The sequence below is a fragment of the Penicillium robsamsonii genome (genome assembly GCF_028829455.1).
Source record: "Penicillium robsamsonii strain IBT 29466 chromosome Unknown utg000003l_segment0_segment0, whole genome shotgun sequence".
Classification (NCBI taxonomy): domain Eukaryota; kingdom Fungi; phylum Ascomycota; class Eurotiomycetes; order Eurotiales; family Aspergillaceae; genus Penicillium; species Penicillium robsamsonii.
Window position 1 is genome coordinate 2,140,203 of NW_026643221.1, and position 19,846 is coordinate 2,160,048.

At 49.9% G+C, this 19,846-nt stretch overlaps 9 protein-coding genes across 9 annotated transcripts; 6 read left to right on the forward strand and 3 right to left on the reverse strand.

Moving 5' to 3' along the window:
* Positions 1 to 757: 757 nt before the first annotated feature.
* On the forward strand, positions 758 to 2,309 carry N7447_005535 (M20 family metallo-hydrolase; the record flags this gene model as incomplete). The annotated part of the gene is made up of 4 exons (XM_057229797.1): positions 758 to 921; positions 970 to 1,287; positions 1,353 to 2,180; positions 2,231 to 2,309. The coding sequence occupies 4 exons, from the start codon at positions 758 to 760 to the stop codon at positions 2,307 to 2,309; spliced, it is 1,389 nt and encodes a 462-aa protein (XP_057084887.1).
* Positions 2,310 to 2,699: 390 nt separating this feature from the next.
* On the forward strand, positions 2,700 to 4,967 carry N7447_005536 (putative diaminopropionate ammonia-lyase; the record flags this gene model as incomplete). Its single annotated transcript, XM_057229798.1, has 1 exon — positions 2,700 to 4,967. The coding sequence occupies one exon, from the start codon at positions 2,700 to 2,702 to the stop codon at positions 4,965 to 4,967; it is 2,268 nt and encodes a 755-aa protein (XP_057084888.1).
* Positions 4,968 to 5,542: 575 nt separating this feature from the next.
* Positions 5,543 to 6,623, forward strand: N7447_005537 (uncharacterized protein; the record flags this gene model as incomplete). Its single annotated transcript, XM_057229799.1, has 2 exons — positions 5,543 to 5,672; positions 5,791 to 6,623. The coding sequence occupies 2 exons, from the start codon at positions 5,543 to 5,545 to the stop codon at positions 6,621 to 6,623; spliced, it is 963 nt and encodes a 320-aa protein (XP_057084889.1).
* A 109-nt stretch (positions 6,624 to 6,732) lies between these two features.
* Positions 6,733 to 8,514, reverse strand: N7447_005538 (Homeodomain; the record flags this gene model as incomplete). The annotated part of the gene is made up of 1 exon (XM_057229800.1): positions 6,733 to 8,514. One exon carries the CDS (start codon positions 8,512 to 8,514, stop codon positions 6,733 to 6,735), a length of 1,782 nt encoding a protein of 593 aa, XP_057084890.1.
* A 1,587-nt stretch (positions 8,515 to 10,101) lies between these two features.
* Positions 10,102 to 11,528, forward strand: N7447_005539 (Amino acid transporter transmembrane; the record flags this gene model as incomplete). The annotated part of the gene is made up of 2 exons (XM_057229801.1): positions 10,102 to 10,265; positions 10,322 to 11,528. The coding sequence occupies 2 exons, from the start codon at positions 10,102 to 10,104 to the stop codon at positions 11,526 to 11,528; spliced, it is 1,371 nt and encodes a 456-aa protein (XP_057084891.1).
* Positions 11,529 to 12,263: 735 nt separating this feature from the next.
* N7447_005540 (uncharacterized protein) lies at positions 12,264 to 12,803 on the forward strand (the record flags this gene model as incomplete). The annotated part of the gene is made up of 3 exons (XM_057229802.1): positions 12,264 to 12,428; positions 12,467 to 12,536; positions 12,619 to 12,803. 3 exons carry the CDS (start codon positions 12,264 to 12,266, stop codon positions 12,801 to 12,803), a joined length of 420 nt encoding a protein of 139 aa, XP_057084892.1.
* Positions 12,804 to 13,645: 842 nt separating this feature from the next.
* Positions 13,646 to 14,377, reverse strand: N7447_005541 (NAD(P)-dependent oxidoreductase; the record flags this gene model as incomplete). The annotated part of the gene is made up of 1 exon (XM_057229803.1): positions 13,646 to 14,377. One exon carries the CDS (start codon positions 14,375 to 14,377, stop codon positions 13,646 to 13,648), a length of 732 nt encoding a protein of 243 aa, XP_057084893.1.
* Positions 14,378 to 14,790: 413 nt separating this feature from the next.
* N7447_005542 (Transcription factor) lies at positions 14,791 to 17,576 on the forward strand (the record flags this gene model as incomplete). Its single annotated transcript, XM_057229804.1, has 3 exons — positions 14,791 to 15,369; positions 15,434 to 15,817; positions 15,894 to 17,576. 3 exons carry the CDS (start codon positions 14,791 to 14,793, stop codon positions 17,574 to 17,576), a joined length of 2,646 nt encoding a protein of 881 aa, XP_057084894.1.
* A 755-nt stretch (positions 17,577 to 18,331) lies between these two features.
* N7447_005543 (NAD/NADP octopine/nopaline dehydrogenase family protein) lies at positions 18,332 to 19,558 on the reverse strand (the record flags this gene model as incomplete). Its single annotated transcript, XM_057229805.1, has 1 exon — positions 18,332 to 19,558. One exon carries the CDS (start codon positions 19,556 to 19,558, stop codon positions 18,332 to 18,334), a length of 1,227 nt encoding a protein of 408 aa, XP_057084895.1.
* Between the last annotated feature and the right edge of the window lie 288 nt (positions 19,559 to 19,846).

Below are 19,846 nucleotides of genomic sequence, written 5' to 3' on the forward strand. Positions count from 1 at the left end.
GTCGATTGTAGGACCTCTTTCGATTGCTTGATATAGCTATTCAACGTAGACATATGAAGCTTTTCGAATCTTCGAATTTTTTTAGGTGGGGCAAGCAGATCATTGACCCCACCTACATTCTGGAAGACTTGACATGCAACAGGAAGAGGTGCCGCTATGACTGACGGTGGCGAATAGCTTATTTTGAGACGGAAGTGTGCCCATCTATGCAATTCTAGGAGCTGTAAGGAAAACCGGGAGACGATAATTCCAGAGTACGTAGGCGATCTATATTCTTGCTCCAAGGATAAGGCATATGCTAGACAATTCTATCATGTATTGGAATATTTTTGCTTTCTATTAGAATATCCTCAAAGGTGTGGTTTATTATAAAAATTTCCTTGAACAAAGCTACATGTGCTTCGTCTACATATTGCATCGACATAGGCTTGTAGGGTTCTAAGAAGTCTAGGGTTCGCAGATGTTGCGGGAAGGCGTCGCTCCCCGAGCCGTTAACCTTGGAACTAATAATCTCTGGTCTTTTCAGCAATCATTCAAGCATCCAGTCAATAAAATATCTAGCTTCGATTATCGCGACCGTATCTACATCTGTTGTGAGAAGGCGCTGTCACAGTCATTGATGAGTAGTCTCGGGCCTTGAGACGATTTTAACTCAAGCCCTTTTATACTTCAATTCTTCAACTCCCGCAGTCTGCTTGAAACCACATATATTACTTCAATAGACCAGCTGCTTGGTCAGTGTCACTTTGTCCGCAAAATGTACGGTACAAAAGGCGCAACACGCGCCCTTCATTCCAATGCCCGGCGGTTCTCTACTGCCGCCCGACTACAAGCATCATCAGGTCTCAAGATCAACTCGGAGCGCCTATGGAACACGTTGCATGAGACATGTGAATGGGGTGCTGAGCATCGCTATGGCGAGTATGTATCTCCCATTCGACCCTTGAACACAATCTAAAGACGTAGCAGAAACCCAACAGACACAGGGATGGCCCGCCTGACTCTCAATAATGATGATGCCCGTGTTCGGCGATGGTTCGCCGCCGAAGTCCAGAAGCTGGGCTGCTCTCTTTCTGTCGACCAGATGGGAAACATGTTTGCGCGGCAACCAGGCCGGTTGAACTCGGCCGCTCCAATGATCGCAATGGGAAGCCACCTCGATACTCAGCCTCGGGGTGGTCGGTATGATGGTATTCTAGGTATCATGGCTGCGCTTGAGATCCTTCGGACAATGAAGGAAAGTGGGTTCCAGACTAACTATGATGTTGGAGTGGTTAACTGGACCAAGTAAGCATCGATATCTGTTCCGTCGTACCTGCCATTTAGGATTGTTGTTAACCACGAAACCATAGCGAGGAAGGTGCGCGATTTCCCAAATCAATGTGTTCCTCGGGTGTCTGGGCAGGTGCCATCCCAATCCAAAAAGCTTGGGACCTGCGCGATATTCACGATCCCAGTGTGACTCTTCGCTCCGAGCTTGAAAGACATGGATATCTAGGCGATATTGCTTGTTCTAGCGATCCAGTCACTGGATACCCACTCGGAGCCCATTTCGAGCTGCACATTGAACAGGGCCCGATTCTCCCGGGAAACAACCGATCAATCGGTATTGTCCAGGGTGCCCAGGGATACAGATGGTTGACTATGACCGTTCACGGAAAAGATGCTCACACCGGAACGACACCTTTCAGTGCCCGTCAGGATCCATTGCTTGCGTCGTCTAGGATGATTGCCGCTTCGCATGATATTGCTAAGCGACACAACGCACTGGCCTCGACTGGTATTATTAGAGTTCCATCGAACGCGTCTACGAACACCGTCTCATCGCAAGTGACTTTCACTCTTGATATCAGACACCCGCAAGATAGTGTGGTACACGCCGTGCAGGACGAATGCCTCAAGGCGTTTGAGGCTATTGCATTGCAAGATGGCAAGGGTGTATCTTTTGACTGGACGTTGGACACAGACTCGCCGGCTGTCAAGTTCGACGACAACTGCGTGGCGTCTATCCAGGCTGCGGCAGATCAGCTGGTTGGCCGTGAAAAGTCGATGCTCATGACTAGTGGCGCCGGTCATGATACGGTTTATACTAGCAAGCACTGTCCATCTGCGATGATCTTTGTCCCTTGCCGGGATGGTGTGAGCCACCACCCCACAGAATACTGCAGTCCCCAGGACTGGTAAGTCCCTCTTATTTCCTTGGAGATTTTTCAAAATCTGACCGTCGCAGTGCTCTGGGTACGCAAGCTCTTCTTGAAGCCGTCGTTCACTACGATCAATTCAGGGTAGAAGCTGAAGGGCAAAAGTAATCGGCATTTTTAGCTACATTGGCGTTAAACCGCGCCTAAATGAACATGTTATATATTACTACAAGTTTCACTCTGAATATCCCACCATTAGACAACACTTGAAAAAATAAGTATACCCAAAAGATCGTACATTTCTACCAAATTGCATACAAACGCTAGTGCGGAATCCAAGAGAGAGAATCCTACCCAATGGAGTAAGCAGAATAAATATCCGAAAAACTTCCATCAAATTCCAAAAATGTGTAGTTGATGTTGTGAGAAGGCGGAGTCCCCACCCGACATGTCGTCAGAAGGCGCGATGTTGTTAGAAGGCTCAAGGTATCGGAAATAGCAAGACAATAAAGTGTCTGCATAGCGCACAGATCAATTGAACATATACGAACGCATATCATGTCATCACGACGGTCGATCTACTTCAACTCCGCGGCAGCAAATGAGCGCAATGCCTCCCCGCAAATCGAAGGCCTAACAGCATTCCACCAATCCTTCCCCAACTATGCCCCAACTCCACTAGTCCAACTCCCAGAGCTCGCAGCTGAGCTGGGCGTTGGGAAAGTCCTCGTGAAAGATGAAAGCAACCGCTTCGGCCTACCATCGTTCAAAGTTTTGGGCGCGTCATGGGGCTGTTTCCGAGCGATTGCAGCGCAACTCGGCCTGCCGTCTACGGTCTCGCTCGACGCACTATCCAGCCGAGCAAAAGAAGCCTCAATTGTCTTGACGACAGCGTCAATGGGGAATCATGGACGGGCAGTGGCGTTCATGGCTCGACTCCTCGGCATTGAAGCGCGGATTTTCGTTCCTCGGTCTTTGAACCAGTGGACTCGGGATCTTATTGCTGGGGAGGGGGCTCGCTTGGTTGTGGTCCAGGGCGATTATGATCAGGCGGTGCAGAAGGCTGTGGATGAGAGCCATGCGGGGCAGGGTGTGCTTCTCATTCAGGACACTGCGTTTGAGGGGTATGAGGATGTTCCTGCGTGGATCGTGGAGGGATACTCTACTATGATGCACGAAGTCCAGAATGAACTTTCTCGGCTTGGCCTGTCGGGTAGTGTGGTTATCACCCCTGCTGGGGTGGGCAGCCTTGCGCATGCGGTCGCGAAACATTGCAAATCGCAGAGCACACCTATGTCTGTAGTCGTTGTCGAGCCTGACACGGCTGCATGTCTATCTTCTAGCTTGAATGCTGGAAAGCCGGTTACTGTCCAAACCTCTTCCACTATCATGGATGGTATGGACTGCGGCACAGTATCTTCTACTGCCTGGCCAGATATGCAGCGTCTGGTCGATGCCTGTGTCACCGTCTCATCCTATGAGAGCCACTGCGCTGTGCAGTATTTGACTTCCAAGTCTGTGGCAGCTGGGCCGTGTGGAGGTGCATCGTTGGCTGCACTGCGAGTATTGGCTACATCAAAGGAGGCTACGCCAATTCTGAACAGGAATTCTGTGGTCATTCTTCTCAGCACTGAAGGCGCGCGCGAGTACCCAGTTCCAAAAGACGTCTCTGTTGACGATGTCGTTGGCTTAACTCAAACTCTCACACAAATTAACTCTTCTAACCCAACCTTGTCTGTGACAGACGGAGTGGGCGAGACTGAAATCGCAAACTATCTCGCCGCCTGGTTCGCCCATCGAGACATCGAATATCACTGGATTGAGAAGGTCGCCGGACGACCGTCCATTGTGGGAGTCTTGAGAGGCAGCGGAGGTGGCAAGTCTCTCATGTTCAACGGCCACACAGACACCGTCAGTCTGTCTAGCTATGAGGCAGATCCCCTGTCCGGGTCTATTGGAACCAAGAATGGCAAAGAAGTTATCTTTGGCCGGGGTTGCCTCGACATGAAAGGGGGCCTGGCTGCAGGATTAGCTGCCCTTGCAGCAACCAAAGCTAGTGGCCGCGTACCTCGGGGCGATGTCATTGTGGCTGCAGTATCGGACGAAGAAGATGCCTCACAGGGCACTCAGGATGTCATTGAGGCTGGCTGGCGTGCTGATGCTGCTGTGCTTCCCGAGCCAACCCAAGGCGTAATATTTACGGCCCACAAGGGGTTCGTGTGGGTGGAAGTTGATATCCTGGGAGTTGCTGCGCACGGGTCCGACCCTGTGTCAGGAGAAGATGCCATCATGTATGCCGGATCCTTCTTGCAGGCTTTGGAGAAGTACCAATCTCAGCTGCCTGTAGACGATCTCCTGGGCCAGGGTTCGCTACATTGCGGCTTGATTCGGGGTGGCGAAGAGCCTTCCTCTTACCCGGATAAGTGCACTATCACTGTCGAATTCCGCACTGTCCCAGCCCAAACAGAACAGTCTATCCTAGGAGACATCAGCGCGCTACTGAAAGAAATTGCTCAGCAGAAGACTGGTTTCAAATACGCCGACCCGCGAATTACCATGTCGCGACCTACACAGAAGGTGCCAGCTGATCATCTGTTCGTGCAGAAGGCTATTGCTTGTGCCTCTGCTGTGATGGGGAGCAAGCCTGCTGTTAAGGCTGGGCCGTTTTGGACCGATGCCGCCTTGCTTGGTGCTGTTGGTATCCCATCCATCGTGTATGGCCCGGCTGGAGAGGGCCTTCACGCCAAGGAGGAATGGGTCGAAGTTGAGAGTCTTCAACAATTTGAGAAGGTGTTTACTCAACTTGTGCAGGATATTTGTTATTAAATATAGACGTCTGTATATAAGTATGGCTTAGAAGAACATACCCCAATCATTCTTTTATGTTTCCCTTGGATTTTAACGGCATTGCAACCGAAAGATAGTACCGCTCTTTGTGTATGCTTGATAATGTCCCTGGTTAGATATATTTGTAGAGATCTGAGAAGAACATACAAAAGACACACCAGAGAGTTCTTACATATAGCATCACTAATATCATCGATCATCTTGGGCCGAAGACACCAGGTTATTAAAGTCGCAATGACCGAGGTCGACTATATTCTTGTGTAGCTATCAACCTGATAGTCTGATCTTCAAACCCACGCATCTGAACATAGGTGAAAGGAAAGCATTACTTGGCAAATTAAATGATTTTAATGCAGACAGCTAGGCGATTCTTGTAGAGGAGTGTTGTGTGGCTGGTGTTCTTATCGCCACGGGACTGGGGCTAATCGGCAACATCCAGATCGGCCACCTGCGCCAGACGACATCCCACTCGTAATCGCTGCTATCTCGCACAAGCATCTCGTTTTTTCCCAATTCCAGCAATTGTGATCTCTTTTATTGAAGATCCAACAACGATGGCAGACGAATCACCAGCACAGCGAGCTGCCCGAGTGCGCCGCGAGCGCCGCGAGGCAAAGATCAAGGAAGGAGGCTCAGCGCGCCTGGACAAAATTACCAGTCTCAGTGGACGCACGCCACAAATTGGTACGAAATGAAATTCACATCCCTGGATCTAGCCAAGGAGCTCCCGATAGCAAAGCAGACATGCTAGATCATCAGCCACGCCGGTACAGACAAAGCTAACTAAAGTCAACTACAATAGACCGCAAAGAAGCCTCCCCATCCCCTCAACCTCAGCGTGCAATTTCCGCATCCCCTTCTCCAGGACCGCAAAACCCCCAGTTCCAACCTTCATCTTCGCCCCAACCAGACATGCAGTCACCAGAAGCGATCCGCGCCCAACAGGAAGCGTTCTTCTCAATGCTCCGACAATCCGCACCGGAACAAGGCCAGGGCCTACATCCCGATCCGCAAGCGCCAAATAACCTTCAGGCCCAACAAGAAGCATTCCGCGCGATGCTGAGACAAGCTGGGCAGGACCAAGGACAAGGCCAGCCGCCCAGTGACTCCGAAGACCCCACCATCAAACTCCTGAGCTCTCTCATGGGTGCTATACCCGGCGGTGATCCCAATGCGCCACTAGGAGCAACCCCAGGCGCAGCCGGAAACCAAGCGGCACCCGGATTCTCGCTCGCTGCTATTGCGTCGATGCTTGGCGTGCCGCCTTTCATCGCTAATATGCTGGGTGGAGCGACGCCGCCAACAGAGGAGGAGAAGAAGCGCGCTCGGATTTGGAAGACGATGCACATTGTGTTTGCTTTGTCGGTTGCTGTTTACCTGCTGTTCATTATTGGATCTTCGGTCGCGTTGTTCGGTAGTCCACCGCCAAAGCCTGCGACGGCTCAGAATCCCTTTGCGATCTTTGTGACGGGAGAGTTGCTGTTGACTGGTAGTAAGGTGGTGCTCGGTGGGAAGTCTGGGGGCATGGGAATGGCGGTGCAGTTTTTCAAAGATGTCGTGAGAGATGGTAGCCTTCTGTTGTTTATGTTGGGCATGGGAACTTGGTACAATCGCGAATGGCAGACTACGGCATAATGGGATAGATTGAGTATGTAGCTTAGTTAACGACCAGCGCGGTATGAGCATTTCATGGCATATATATATGATCATTATTTCATTATTCGTATACAACTTTTGATCAACGCTAAACAGACATGTTTACGCCGGCCCGCTGAGATGGTGGGACTGCGTTGCGTAAAATACTTAAGGCAGATGCATCCAGACCCCAATCACCTTCCCATTGATCCATACGAGACCCTTTCTTGAAATGAGCTGCCAGGTGCTCCGCCCGAGCTGACCAGGTGGACAGTGAACATCCACAGAAACCACAGCGGCTTTCGACGTTGGTACCCGATCCGCGCCAGGATTCGAGGTCAGCCACGGGGGCTTTCGTACAACTGTGGAATTTGCGCAGATGCTGCCATAGATAATCCTTTCGACTGAATGATCGCTCTTGGGCAGGCTTATCGGCACACACTTGGAATTCATGCTCTTCCCAATGGGCGGGCGTTGGGGAAAGAACATCGCAGAAGGAGCATTCAGAAGACTGGAGTTCAAACGCTTGTTGGACGCTGTTGAGATTTGGAGTGCAAAGCCAGGAGTCCAGGGTAAGATGAACGCTTTTCTCGTGGCGGGCCCAGTCGTGTTTCTTCTTGAAGGACTGCGAACAGAATGTGCACTGGTAATTATAGTCTACTGTTGCTCGCTGCCGTCCTCGGATGCGCTTGGGTTTAGTTTGTTTTGGGAGCAGTGGGAATGGTAGCCCCGCGTCTGCCGAGGAATGGTAGCTCCACGCTGAAGAGGTGCTATCAGATGTCTCAGACAACTTGCTTCCAATGCTCGATACAGAGGACGCCAAATGGGACGAACTTTCGGCGAAATTGAAGAAATCCATCATAGACCCATCGAGCTGGGACGGGTCAAGGCTGTCGTCCGACTGCATCGAGCCAGAGGCAATGGCATGTTGAATGGCCAGTTCTGGAACAGGTTCGTCTTCTGGTGGGGAAGCCTGCCATCGTTCCATGGGAGTCAGGGAAGACAACGTGCTGGTGACCATGGGGGAGCCTGAGCGCATACGGGATGTGGAAGAAAGCCCCGCAGCCTGGATCTTTTGCTTTTGACGGCGGCGGGCGTTTGCAAACCAGGTTGATATGCGCTTTGGGGAGAAGCCAGTCTCGTGGGCCATCTGGTTCTTCTGTGCATCTGTTGGATAAGGATATTCTTGATTTTGATAGAACCACTCGCGAAGAACTCTAGCTCCTTTTCTGAGGAACTGTTTAGGTTCTTTTCGTTCATCGCCATTGTCCACAGTGGTAGCGGGTAACGGGTTTCCATCTTCCGGCACACCGTGGAGATGGCCTAAGACCGGCGAGAAAGTTTCAAAGCCCGACGGGAGGCGTTTCTCTCCCTTTGCTAAGCTGCATTCCCGAAAAAGGGCTACGCAGCTTGAGCAGGAATTTTTGGGATTTGGATTGGCGGGCCCAGTGCGAATTATCAGACATTGCAGCCGATGCCTGCGACAATGGGCACATGATACAGGAGGACGATATGCCCCATCAAGCCACTGTGAGACATTGGCGAGACTTGGTTGGGACAGGGATGGGTCAACATATTCTGCTGCTAAAGGCGGAGCAGTATCATATAGATTTTCTGAAACCTTTAGTTCTTCATGATCTTGATGTCCAGGTTGTGCATCAGCGGTTGGTATGAGGTGTGACTCAGAATTTGTCCACTGCGACCATTCCAGATAACTGATGTCTAAAGGAAATGGTTGGAATTCGTAGCCAGTATTAGTATCAAAATGAGGGTCCTCTTGCATCCATTGGTTCGGCTCATTTGCATCCAGCATGCCCTCCAGCTCTATGTCCAATAGAGGCTGTGGCAATGGCCATGACAAAGGGTTGATGGGTGGTGGCTGTGGAGTCATGCCATATAGCGTTGAACAAAGTCACCGACGCGGTATATACTGAGCCCTTTCTTGTATATCGGGAATATAGTCTAAACTCGACGAGTAGCTTGGCCAGACCCCGTCGCATTCCTCGCCGTTAACTTGCCGATATCGATGGGGTGAGTCTGCGCTAATCCATATTGGGCCAGCGGACGTTCCTCGCCCCACTAGTCCACGAACGGCAGGTACAGGATGTATTACTAATCTTACACTGCCCCCCGGGGGCCCGCGGACCATCTCGGGAGCCATCTGCAATAAGCCTATGGCCTCCGGCCTCAATGTTCGCCCCTTCTCCAAAGTCTCGTTCAGATTCCTCGGTATCGGTTGCTGCAAAATTCTCGGAGTGCCAGATTATGCACGAGGCTGTAGTCCAAAGTTCCCGACGTCCGATCTAGGGTCGAAATCCCTGGTTGTACTTAAAAAAATTCATCTGCATGGTTTATGCTTTCTACTACCTTTTTAACCTTTCTAAATAACAATCGAGAAGGGAGAAAATGTCCGAAAAAAAGATGACCAAAAAGACTATACAAAACAAACTACAAAACAAACATGGCAAGGCCGCGCGGCTCTTGTCATATTTACACGATACTCCAACTAGACAGCCCTAAAAAAGGTGACAGGCCATGCTTGAATGGCAATAAGATCAATATCCTGGTTTGAGATAGAGCCTATATGTTCCTACCAGCCCCCATCATTCCATGTTGTATGAATATCAATTTGAGCCACGTTGCTTATCATAATTAAGCTTATATTATCTTGTTACACCAAAAGAACAAAGCTCGGTCCATGTCGCACTGGAACTATCACCGATTAGGCAGGATACTACTCCGTAATGTCTTGAAACCTATAATCTGGGGATAATTAGGCGAATTGGAAGAGGCGTAGAGGTGTACGGAGTAGTAGCAACGGCAATAGAGGATGATATTAGACCCGGGGTAGATAACTTCGAATCCACAGGTCCGGAGTTTGCTCTACACTCCGGAGTCCGGGTGGGGCATTTGTTTTGCCACTCGCGGCTCGGCGAGAATGTAAAATCGTTAGCCGATGAACGGGATCCCGGTGAAGGATCTGATCTCGGCCCCAAAAAGGTTATTTTATATAAAGATAAAAGCCACAATAGAGACTGGGCGATATACCAAGAGTACTCCGTACACAATTGTTTTGGCAAAGTTCAACAAATAATATAAATCTTAAAACGGGAACTGGCGATCGCTTGTGCCAAACGATCAGGCACCTGGGTGGACCTGGGGTGGGGACGATATTAATTTTTACTGTACGACCAATTTTTTACCAATTGGAATGAGTCAGCATGGTTAACCCAGAACTGGTATTGGTCAGCCACTGGTCAAGGTCTCCGGATTCGGGTCGAACTAGAACGGCCATTGGTGAGTCCGTCAGGTTGCATCGAATTTCTGTGGAACCTTCCATTTACTCCCATGGGGCAAATTTATCCAAGGCACGCGAGAAAACGGGGAAACAATAAGACGGCAAGATCGCCCTTCTTCCTCGTGGGAAAATTGTCTTTCGTTTCAACACTCGACTCCTCTGCTTTTTCAACTACACAGAATGGACGTCAATTCAACACCACCTGCCTATGAGCAGGATAAGATCGCTGAGCGCAAGGATCTGCCTCAATTCGAAGAGGAGGGCCAGCTCAAGGCTGGTGAGGTCCACGATGCTTTTGGCAACGAGGAGTACGCTGAGATCAAGTATAAAACCTTGAAGTGGTGGTATGTATCATTCGACGGAGTCTCTCATCGACCATGCTAACGCGTGGTGTCTTCAGGCAATGTGGCTTGCTCATGATCTGTGAGTCAGTCTCACTGGGTGTGCTGTCGCTACCCTCAGCCGTCGCTACTCTCGGTCTCGTCCCTGGTGTCATCCTGATTGTCGGCCTCGGCATTCTCGCAACATACACTGGCTACAACATTGGCCTCTTCCGCGAACGGTACCCTCACATTCAAAACCTGGGCGATGCCGGCGAGATCTTGCTGGGCAAGTTCGGCCGTGAGCTCTTCGGTACTGGCCAGTTTCTTTTCTGTATCTTCGTCATGGGTAGTCACATCTTGACCTTCCGTGTCATGATGAACACTCTCACCAACCACGGCACCTGCTCCATTGTGTTCAGTGTCATCGGTATGGTTATCTCGATTGCTCTGTCCATCCCCCGTACGATGAAGGGTATGACTTGGATATCATTTGCATCATTCCTCAGCATCCTATGCGCGGTCGTGATCACCATGGTTTCCGTGGGAGTCCAAAGTCACACCGAGCGTATCATCCACGCCACCGTCGACACCAACCTGTACACTGCATTCCAGGCTGTTTCCAACATCGTCTTCGCTTACTGCGCCCATGTCGCTTTCTTCGGTTTGATTGCCGAGATGGAGTCGCCCCAGGATTTCAAAAAGTCCCTGTTCATGCTCCAGGGCTTTGAGATCTCCCTCTACCTGACCGCCGCCGTTGTGATTTACTTCTACATTGGCACAGATGTGCACTCCCCTGCCCTTACCTCCGCCGGGCCCCTGATGAGCAAGATTGCCTACGGCATTGCTATCCCTACCATTGTCGGTGCCGGTGTCGTCAACGGCCACATCGGCTTGAAGTACATCTACTTCCGCCTTTGCTCCAAGTCCGATCTGATGCACCAGCGCAACAAGCGCTCCGTCAGTCTCTGGATTGGTCTTGGTGTAGCTTGCTGGGTCGTTGCGTGGATCATCTCCGAGGCTATTCCTGTCTTCAGTGACCTAAACAGTTTGATCAGTGCTCTTTTCGCTTCCTGGTTCAGCTATGGTCTTTCCGGTATCTACTGGCTCCACCTCAACCGTGGCGAGTGGCTCGCCTCTCCCCGCAAGATTTTCCTTAGCATCCTCAACATCGCCATTGCCTGCTTCGGTTTGGCGCTGTGCGTTCTTGGGCTGTATGCTTCTGGCACAGCTATCAGCAAGAATTCCAACAGCAACAGCTTCAGCTGCGCCAACACCGATACTTAGATGGCTCCATCTCGCTTCATTTTGCTTTATCTTGCTTCATTTTATTAACGTCACACGCACTGTACATATACCGCATATAGACTATGCTAAGAGCGCACTGGTTGACTCTAGAATATAAATAATATATTACAATACCTTAAACACGCTTGCCTGTCCTAATTGTACGTACCTAGACTACACCTAGACTGCGCCCTTAAGACTAAGAAAGGCAAACCTGGCCTCTCAAAAGTCGTATATACACCTGATACCTACAGACATGGAAGTCTTTCATCGGCAACTGGGCTAACCCTCCCCTACTTCTTCTCCCCCTCACATCCATCTCAATTTAGCAACCGTGCCCTCATCTGGTACTATTCGTCATTCTAGAATGGCCCCTCAAAATGAAAAGGCTAATCTGCCTCGAGTGGCTGAATCGAACTTGGCTTGAAAGTCCCTCAGGTCGCTTCCCCATTGAAAACCTCCCAGTTGAGATCCGACATCATATTCTTTCGATGGTGGAAATTGACAGCCTCAAGACCCTGGCGCAAGCCTTTTCCGTTTACTTCCACCAATACCAACTAGATCGCAAGTTTCTGTTCTGTCAACCCAGGAGTCAACACTGGGTAGCACGAAGCTGATGCCTATACAACCCAGGCAAGCTTGGAACGCACTACAAAAAGCATCAATGATTTTCTCGTCTCCTACCATGTGATAAAGTCTCAATCCTGGTCTTCACCTCTCCAGAAAGTATTCAGCATGGAAGACGCCGTGTCCATTACCAAAGTTAACTGCTCGATTGTTCAACCCCGGATGGGACGCTTTGTGACACAAGCATTGGATGATCTCACCAAGAAACCAAAAGGGTCCCAGATTGAAGAGACTTTGAGAAGGGCAGAAGAGGTATTCTACGTTGGTTACCTCGTCAGTAGAAAGCACGAGCAGATCTTCCACATAATTAGAGGGATGTGGACGAAGAGAACCCCAGATTTGATCGATGGCGTGGAGTAGCATTTGATATTAACAATCTCAGTGAGTAACAGTTCGTTTGTTTTGACGTTTCCAATTCGAGAGATACTAATTTTGGCATTGAGCTAACAGATAACAGTGATAGGTTGTGGAACATCAACATCTCCCGGCCTCGAGCTGCTGCGCTTTGTCCGTTTCAAGATCAAGCATGAGGATACTCGCCGCGCCATTGACACACGCTTAAAATGGCTTCGACACTGCCTTCAACCTGGGGAACGGGACCATCGACATGGGCGCCGTGAGCCGGCCACCTTCCATGGCAACAAGTAACCCAATCCCAATGGAGTTCGTGTGCTCCTGCTTCCACCACAAGCCTGGGCGATCGTATGTGGGCTCGGGGCGGATGTAACTTGCAGCAACATCTTTGGGGAGTACATGCCAGACGCTCTCCGCCAATGGGGATGGGTAACGTGGGATGCGGCCCGTTTAGAATGCATGGGTTTCAAGGACGTGAAGATATAGTAATGGGAGCATCATTACCGGGATGACCATAGGAAGGATTACTGGTACTAAGCAGCATAAGCACTCTCTATGATGCGAGTCCACAATTAGTTGTTCGAAATCATCAACTAAGACACAGATGTCCTCAAATTTCTTACGCGAGACCCAAAGCCGGATTGCAAAGATGAACTTATCCCCTTAATCCACGTAGTAAAAAAGGATGGCTAGGAGTGATGAGCTGTCATATAAATGATACCCACCAACAGTCCAAGTGCCTTAAGTCCCCCAAACAATTGTGGTTTGTTATCTATAACTAACTAATACCTTTCGATTTTGGCAGACACCAATCAACCACCCATGGACACATGCTGAGTTGAATTGTTTAAGATGCCTCCAAGACATTCCGAGCTACCATCGCCATTTCTATATCGGAACGAATAAATTAGAAAAACTATTATAATGTTTGGACAATGTGCTCTTGTTGATGGTTAATTTGGTTTATTTGCGCCCAGGTGCCTCCAGACTACATATCGACATTATGGATTTCCAATAGAAAGATGATAGTCTCTGCGATGCATTATAATTACCACAATGTGTCATTCACAATATATACAATCCCAAAAAAAATCAAAACTCCCCAGCTAGTTCATTGATCAATGGCGCCATCTCCATCAGTATGTAACAGTCACGTTCTTGTTCACATACTTCGGGTTCAGCTTCAAGACAAGGTTCTCAGCAAGCCACTTCCCTGCATCCTCTCTGGAGATAGTATAGCCAATAGCCATACACTCCGGACCGGTCTTGGGATCCTCGATGCCCACGCGGATAGGGATTTTGTTCTTCGACTCGCCATCAACAAGGTGGCTAGCACGGAAGATTGTGAATGATTCCCCGCTCTGCGAGATACGGTCTTCCATGACTACCTTGTCTGCACCGGGGACACTGACAAACAGGTAATAGACAGGCTTCATAACGAGAGGAACATCACGGACGAAGCGGGAGAAGCCCGCCGTGCTGGTGGCGATTATGTGTGGCTTTCCGGTGATGCCGGTGCTGCGAAGCTGGTCGAGGGCATCTAGCATAGTTGCTGCGCCTTTCTTGCAGACGTCGGGATCCTCGACGCTGAATCCGGTTGGCTTAGCGCCGATTGTGGACACGATAGTATCGACGATGCGGCCATCGTCGGTTTGGAGGCACTGCAATACGGGCAAGATGTCGTGTGCATTTCCTTGGATGATTTTCAGATTTGGTTGGGACCCGGAAGGGAAGATGGCTGTGAGTTTTGAGGGATTACGGCAAAGGGCGATGCATTTGTGTCCGGCAGCGAGAGTGTGTTTAAGGGCAGCAAGACCGATGCCGGTGCTGGCCCCAAAGAATGCGACAGTTTTGGTGTTTGAAGTCATGGTGTAGATGGGCTGTGGCTGTGGCTGTGGCTGTCAGGTAGCGATGTATTGATAGTAGAGATGTTGCTTCTTTTAAGTGTCTTGGATGGGATGATGGGCTTTTAATATACATTTTGGCTAACAGCGTGTGACCGAGAAAGCGAAAGCTATCCGAGCCAATATAGAAGGTCTCGCTCTTTTTTCGCGACACAGCTCAGAATGAGGGGGAAGAACACGAGCCTAACCAGCTGAGGCGGAAATGCCGTTCTCTCGTTGGTTGTTGCTCATTCTACGCTTATTCTACGCTTATGCCTATCCCTGAGTCAGACGGCAAACTCTTCCAGGCCCATCTGCTTGATGTGGAATAATCAAGGTTTTTGCCTGACCTATTTTTGATTGATCACTCGCTGAAACAAGCTTATAACGGTCCCAAGATGACACAAGAGCGCCCTGCCACAGGCTCAGGGGCGCATGGGGGGCTCGCGTCGGGCTCGGACGCCGAGAAAAACGCGAGAATCGACGCCTCAGGCAGAAACACAACATCCCCAAAGCCGCGCAGCTGTGTAGTATGCCGAAGCCGGAAAGTCCGCTGCGACAAGCGAGCGCCTTGCTCTAATTGCCGACGCGCAAATATCGCATGTGTGCTTCCACCGACAGATCGACCACCAAGATGGGCTCGCCATCTCGACCGCCTCAACAACGCGGTATCCAAACTACAGGCCTCCCAGGAACCTGAACCAGTAGCGGAAGACCTGATGGAGAAACTTCACAACCTTGAAGGACTTGTTCAAGAGCTACGCATGCAATTGCAACAGGCCAAATCGGTAGCTAACTCTGCCGCTGAAGGGTCATCCGGAGTCGGTTCGCCTGAAAGCTCCGCGCATGATCGACAGTCGAATCCATCTTCCATTAGTACTACCAATTTGCAAAATAAGTTTGGGAGACTGGTGCTTCAGGATTCCAGCCGAAGCCGCTATGTTAGCAGTGGTTTTTGGTCTCGGGTCAATGACGAAGTATGCTGCCTTGGGTTGTTTACATTGCTGCACGGAATGAATGGCTAGCTGACTTCTGTTGTAGCTTGATGGCCTCAGGGCCGACGTTAGTGGTCTTCCACTTGGAGAATCCGATACCTCGGCCGATGAGGCATCGCCAGAGATGACCCCTTTCACACAAGAGCTTGAACGGACCCCCTCAGAGCGTCACGGATTCTTATTTGGGCACAATTTGGGTCGTTTTTCTTCTAACCTAACCGAACTTCATCCGCTACCCTCTCAGATTCCATTTATTCTAGACGTGTTCTCCGAAAACGTGAATGTCATCTTTCAAATCGTGCATCTCCCCACTGTTAAGAACATGGTTCGCGATTGGCGCGGCCGTGACATGAAGGGACTCACACCGGCCAATGAAGCTTTGATGTTCTCTATCTACTACGCTGCCATTACTTCGATGGAAGAAGAAGATGTAAGCCAAATCCTTGGACGTTCAATCTTCTGACGGATCTAAGCATGGTCCTAAGCTTACGTCGCGGTACATTTAGATAATGCTGAATTTCGGAGCAAGCAAAGCCGAGCTCAATCTCAAATATCGTCATGGCCTCGAACATGCTCTTGCAAGAGCCGATTTTTTGAATGTACCAGACTTCGTTCTCGTGCAGGCATTTGCGATCTTTCTTAGTCTTTCCCGCCGACATGATAGTCCGAGGTTTGTGTGGATGATGACAGGACTGTTAATCCGAATGGGTCAAGCTCTGGGGCTACATCGTGATGGAACACATTTCGATTATCTCAGCCCATATGAGATTGAGATGCGGCGAAGGGTCTGGTGGGTCATGTGCATGTTGGATGCGAGAGCATCCGAGGACCAAGGAACCGATTACACAATCACAAGAGCGTGCTTCGATACTAAATTACCTCTCAATCTCAATGATGCGGACCTCGACCCTGAATCAAAGCAAACGCCTCAAGCTCACGTTGGTCTGACTGATATGTCCATTGCGCGTGTCTCCATGTGCATGTGTGAGACCACGCGGAAGATGTTGGTTCATGATTTCAAAGACGGAACACCGACTATAGAAGAGCAAAGTAGCTTGTTGCAACAGCTATGGCAAGTTTTTCAACGAGACTTTCTTCAATACTCAACCGAATCAGGGAACATTACACACTGGGTGATAGTTAGAGTCGTTCGGCTTGTCATGGCCAAGATGACTTTGCTTATGTACCTGCCTCTGTTGTTCTCCTCCCCGAATGAAGACTTCTCAGAGGAGCTGAGGACAAAACTATTGGTCGCCAGTATCGAGGTCGCCGAGTACAACCATGCTCTAAGCAGTGAGCAAGCATGTAGGCACTGGCGCTGGGTTTTCCAGACCTACACCCATTGGTACTCGATTGTCTACATGATGCTAGAGATCTCTCGACGCCCGTGGTCGCCTCTTTCTGAACGGGCCTGGGTAGCTCTTCATAGCCCCTGGTTAATACCGAACCAATCACACATGGAGAGGAATCTACGAGTATGGATTCCACTCCGAAAGCTCATGATCAAAGCCAGAGATTATCGTGTTATGGAGTTCAGCCGGCTGAGAAATGACTCTCAAGCTGCCCAACAGCTGGAGCAGACTTATTGCATTGCGCCAGTGCCGTCCAGCACTGGGCCATTTCCATCTGGTTCAGATTCTGTAGACCTCTTCCTTCGCCAATGGCGCCAGCTGGTGGCATACCCAGATAGAACAAAACACGACACCATCGCACACGGGCTTACCATCACCAATTCGTCGAATCCACCGATGCAAATTGCAAATACAATGCAGTCAAGTGCGCATCTTGTTCCCAATTCATCCCACACACCATTCTACTCAGATTTCACTGCTGAGCCAGGCTATGTTGCTGCAGGGGAACGGCAATCCGGATACGATATGTCAAGCATTGAATCTATAAACTTTGGTTCAGCCATGGTCCATAATTCAGGAATCGGATTTGATCCAGACCCTGCCGCATCATCACACTTCTCAATGGCACCGGGAGCCCAATTAGACGATCAACTTGTCATACCAGCCGTCGTACCTTGGCTATGGTCTGAAGAGGCAATGTCAGCTAATTCCACTGGCACTGAAGACCAAGCCGATAACAGCATGGGCATGGACGAGGAGGTGAATTGGTACAATTGGGCCGCGTCTGCGAAGGATCTCGAGTGCGACAGGGGAAACTATAACACTGTACCATGCTAGTCTACCGCTGCCTTGTCATCACTCGTCATGTTCCCAATGATAACGGGCCTTGTCGAGATTCTTGCAGCATCTCATGAACAAGATAGCATCAGGCGCTGTCTGTGAACCTGAGACCTATCTAGAATGCCCCAATACCAAGAAGAGCAATGAGGATAGCTCCTTGCGTGAAGAATATCTTGCCAGGCGGGTGTCCGTTATGGACTATCTAGATACTGTGTGTGCGCCTTCTAATGGATATCTGTTACACGCCATGTCGGCAAGTGTGGTACACGTTCTTTCCCGGCCAGACAGAAGTCTTGACACACGAGGCTCACACAACCCTATATTCACTCATGGGGGGAAGCTGGTAGACTGCCGTATAGAAAGGTTCCTGATGGTGAACGAGAATTTGAGATTGATCTACACTTACTGCGAAAGTCATCCTGTGTCTAGTGCCACTCACGGATTGGATGTCAGCTCCTGAACAAACAAGCCACAATCTGAAGGGACTCACCGTGCACTGTGATAGTACGGTTGTGAAAGCAATCGATTGCTCTTCATGGGTTGTGGGCATTTGGAACGAGGAAATGAGGCTTGTATCTTTTGTTTTTTTCGCTCACTATATTTCGACTTGATTTCTATAGGTATATTCTAATTGTTGGCCACATCATCATCATTGCAAAATGGACCTAAGCAGACACGGAAAGCAAGCAGCAAGGAAAACACCAAGTATCAAAACTCGAAACCAAAAGAGATTCACAACAATGTAAGAAATATCACGCCCCGACTCGAGCAGTCTGTAGTGGAGCATGCAACTCCAGCGTGCTGCCAATAGGAGAGTCTGACCAGGGTGCGTGGGCATTCGGAGTTTTGTCCACTGGTCCACCCAAGGCATGAAGCACCTGCTCTTTAGTGGCATCACCAAGCCCAGCAGACTTCAGCGTCCTTCCGTGCTCAAAGTAGTCAAAGCCACTGACAACGGCGGCCATCTCGATAAGTGCCCTGATAGTTGGCGAAGCCAAACCGCATTTCAGACCGAGCTCATACCAGGGGACCAAGCCGTAGAGAACATCCTCCAACAAATACCGATGGTTCAGGGAGGTTGGGGAACTCTTGGTCTTGTTGTGGACCACAGAACCTGAGGCAAAGTCGTGGTAGTCGGAGTATTCCCGGTCGTTGTTGTAATTCTGGTTCATGTACTCGGTGATAGGTGTAATCTCGAGGCCATAGGCGTGTGAAATTGCCAGACGTTCCTTGTCCACCTTTTCAGTCACACGGGAGACAGAGGGCGACATTCCCTGGGCGTAGAAGTAAAAGTCGCCCTTGGTAGCCTCGATCCAGCCTGCATTCATGAGTGCCGCAGGGCAATGCACGACTGGGTTGACGTTGTTCAATCCAACCTCGAGCAGATTCTGACACCATACTAGCTTCTGAGAAAAGATCATTTCGACCTTCTGTCGGAGGCCAAGCTCGGCTTGGGGGTCAAGTCGCTCGACCTGTGTGGTGTTTGGTGGCTCGGCCCATATTGACAGAGACTTCTTGCAACCCTTGACAAATACGGTGTCCCCTTGGATGCGAGTGGCATAAGGGGAGATGTCGGTTTCGAGGATTGCATGGGCGTTGATCTTCGAGCGGGCGGAGAGGTAGAAGAAATTTCCCACGTTGATGATGAGGGTATGGCTTCGCAAATCAAATTGACTCAGCAATGTTAAGATGGTGTCTTGGCCATATGAGGGTACTGTAGTTACGATGAAAGGAGAGTGTCGAATGGCAATGTAGAGGTCGCTGGTGGTCTTGATTTGGAATTTTCCACTGATCTCTCCGGCGGCGTTCAACCATCCATTGTTCTTTTCAATCATCTCTGTCCCGCCGCGGTGATCGGGATGAGCGTATAGCATGACTGACTTCCCACGGCTGGCCAAGTCGGCCGCAAATGCACAGCCACAGGGTCCTGCGCCGATGATGGTGACTGTTGGCACGGAGTCGATGTTTTCAGCAGTCATGATGCTGGTCTGAACTTTCTGCTGAGGGTCTTGTTCGTATTGGGCTCAGAGTAAAGGAAGGTTTTTAAGAGTGTATCCAGAAATCTCCAGTGTATCTGATTGATGAATTGATTCGAGGTAGTATGCCTATTTAAATATTGCTGGCCCCAGGGGTCAATAGATCTGCACAAATTATACGTTGTATGGTACATTTGGCTCTCCCAAGAAGGCAAGGTTCCCCTGGGTAGTTGTTTTCCGACTCAGACCATACAGTGTAGGCTGTATATTGCACATCACGTACCCGGCGAT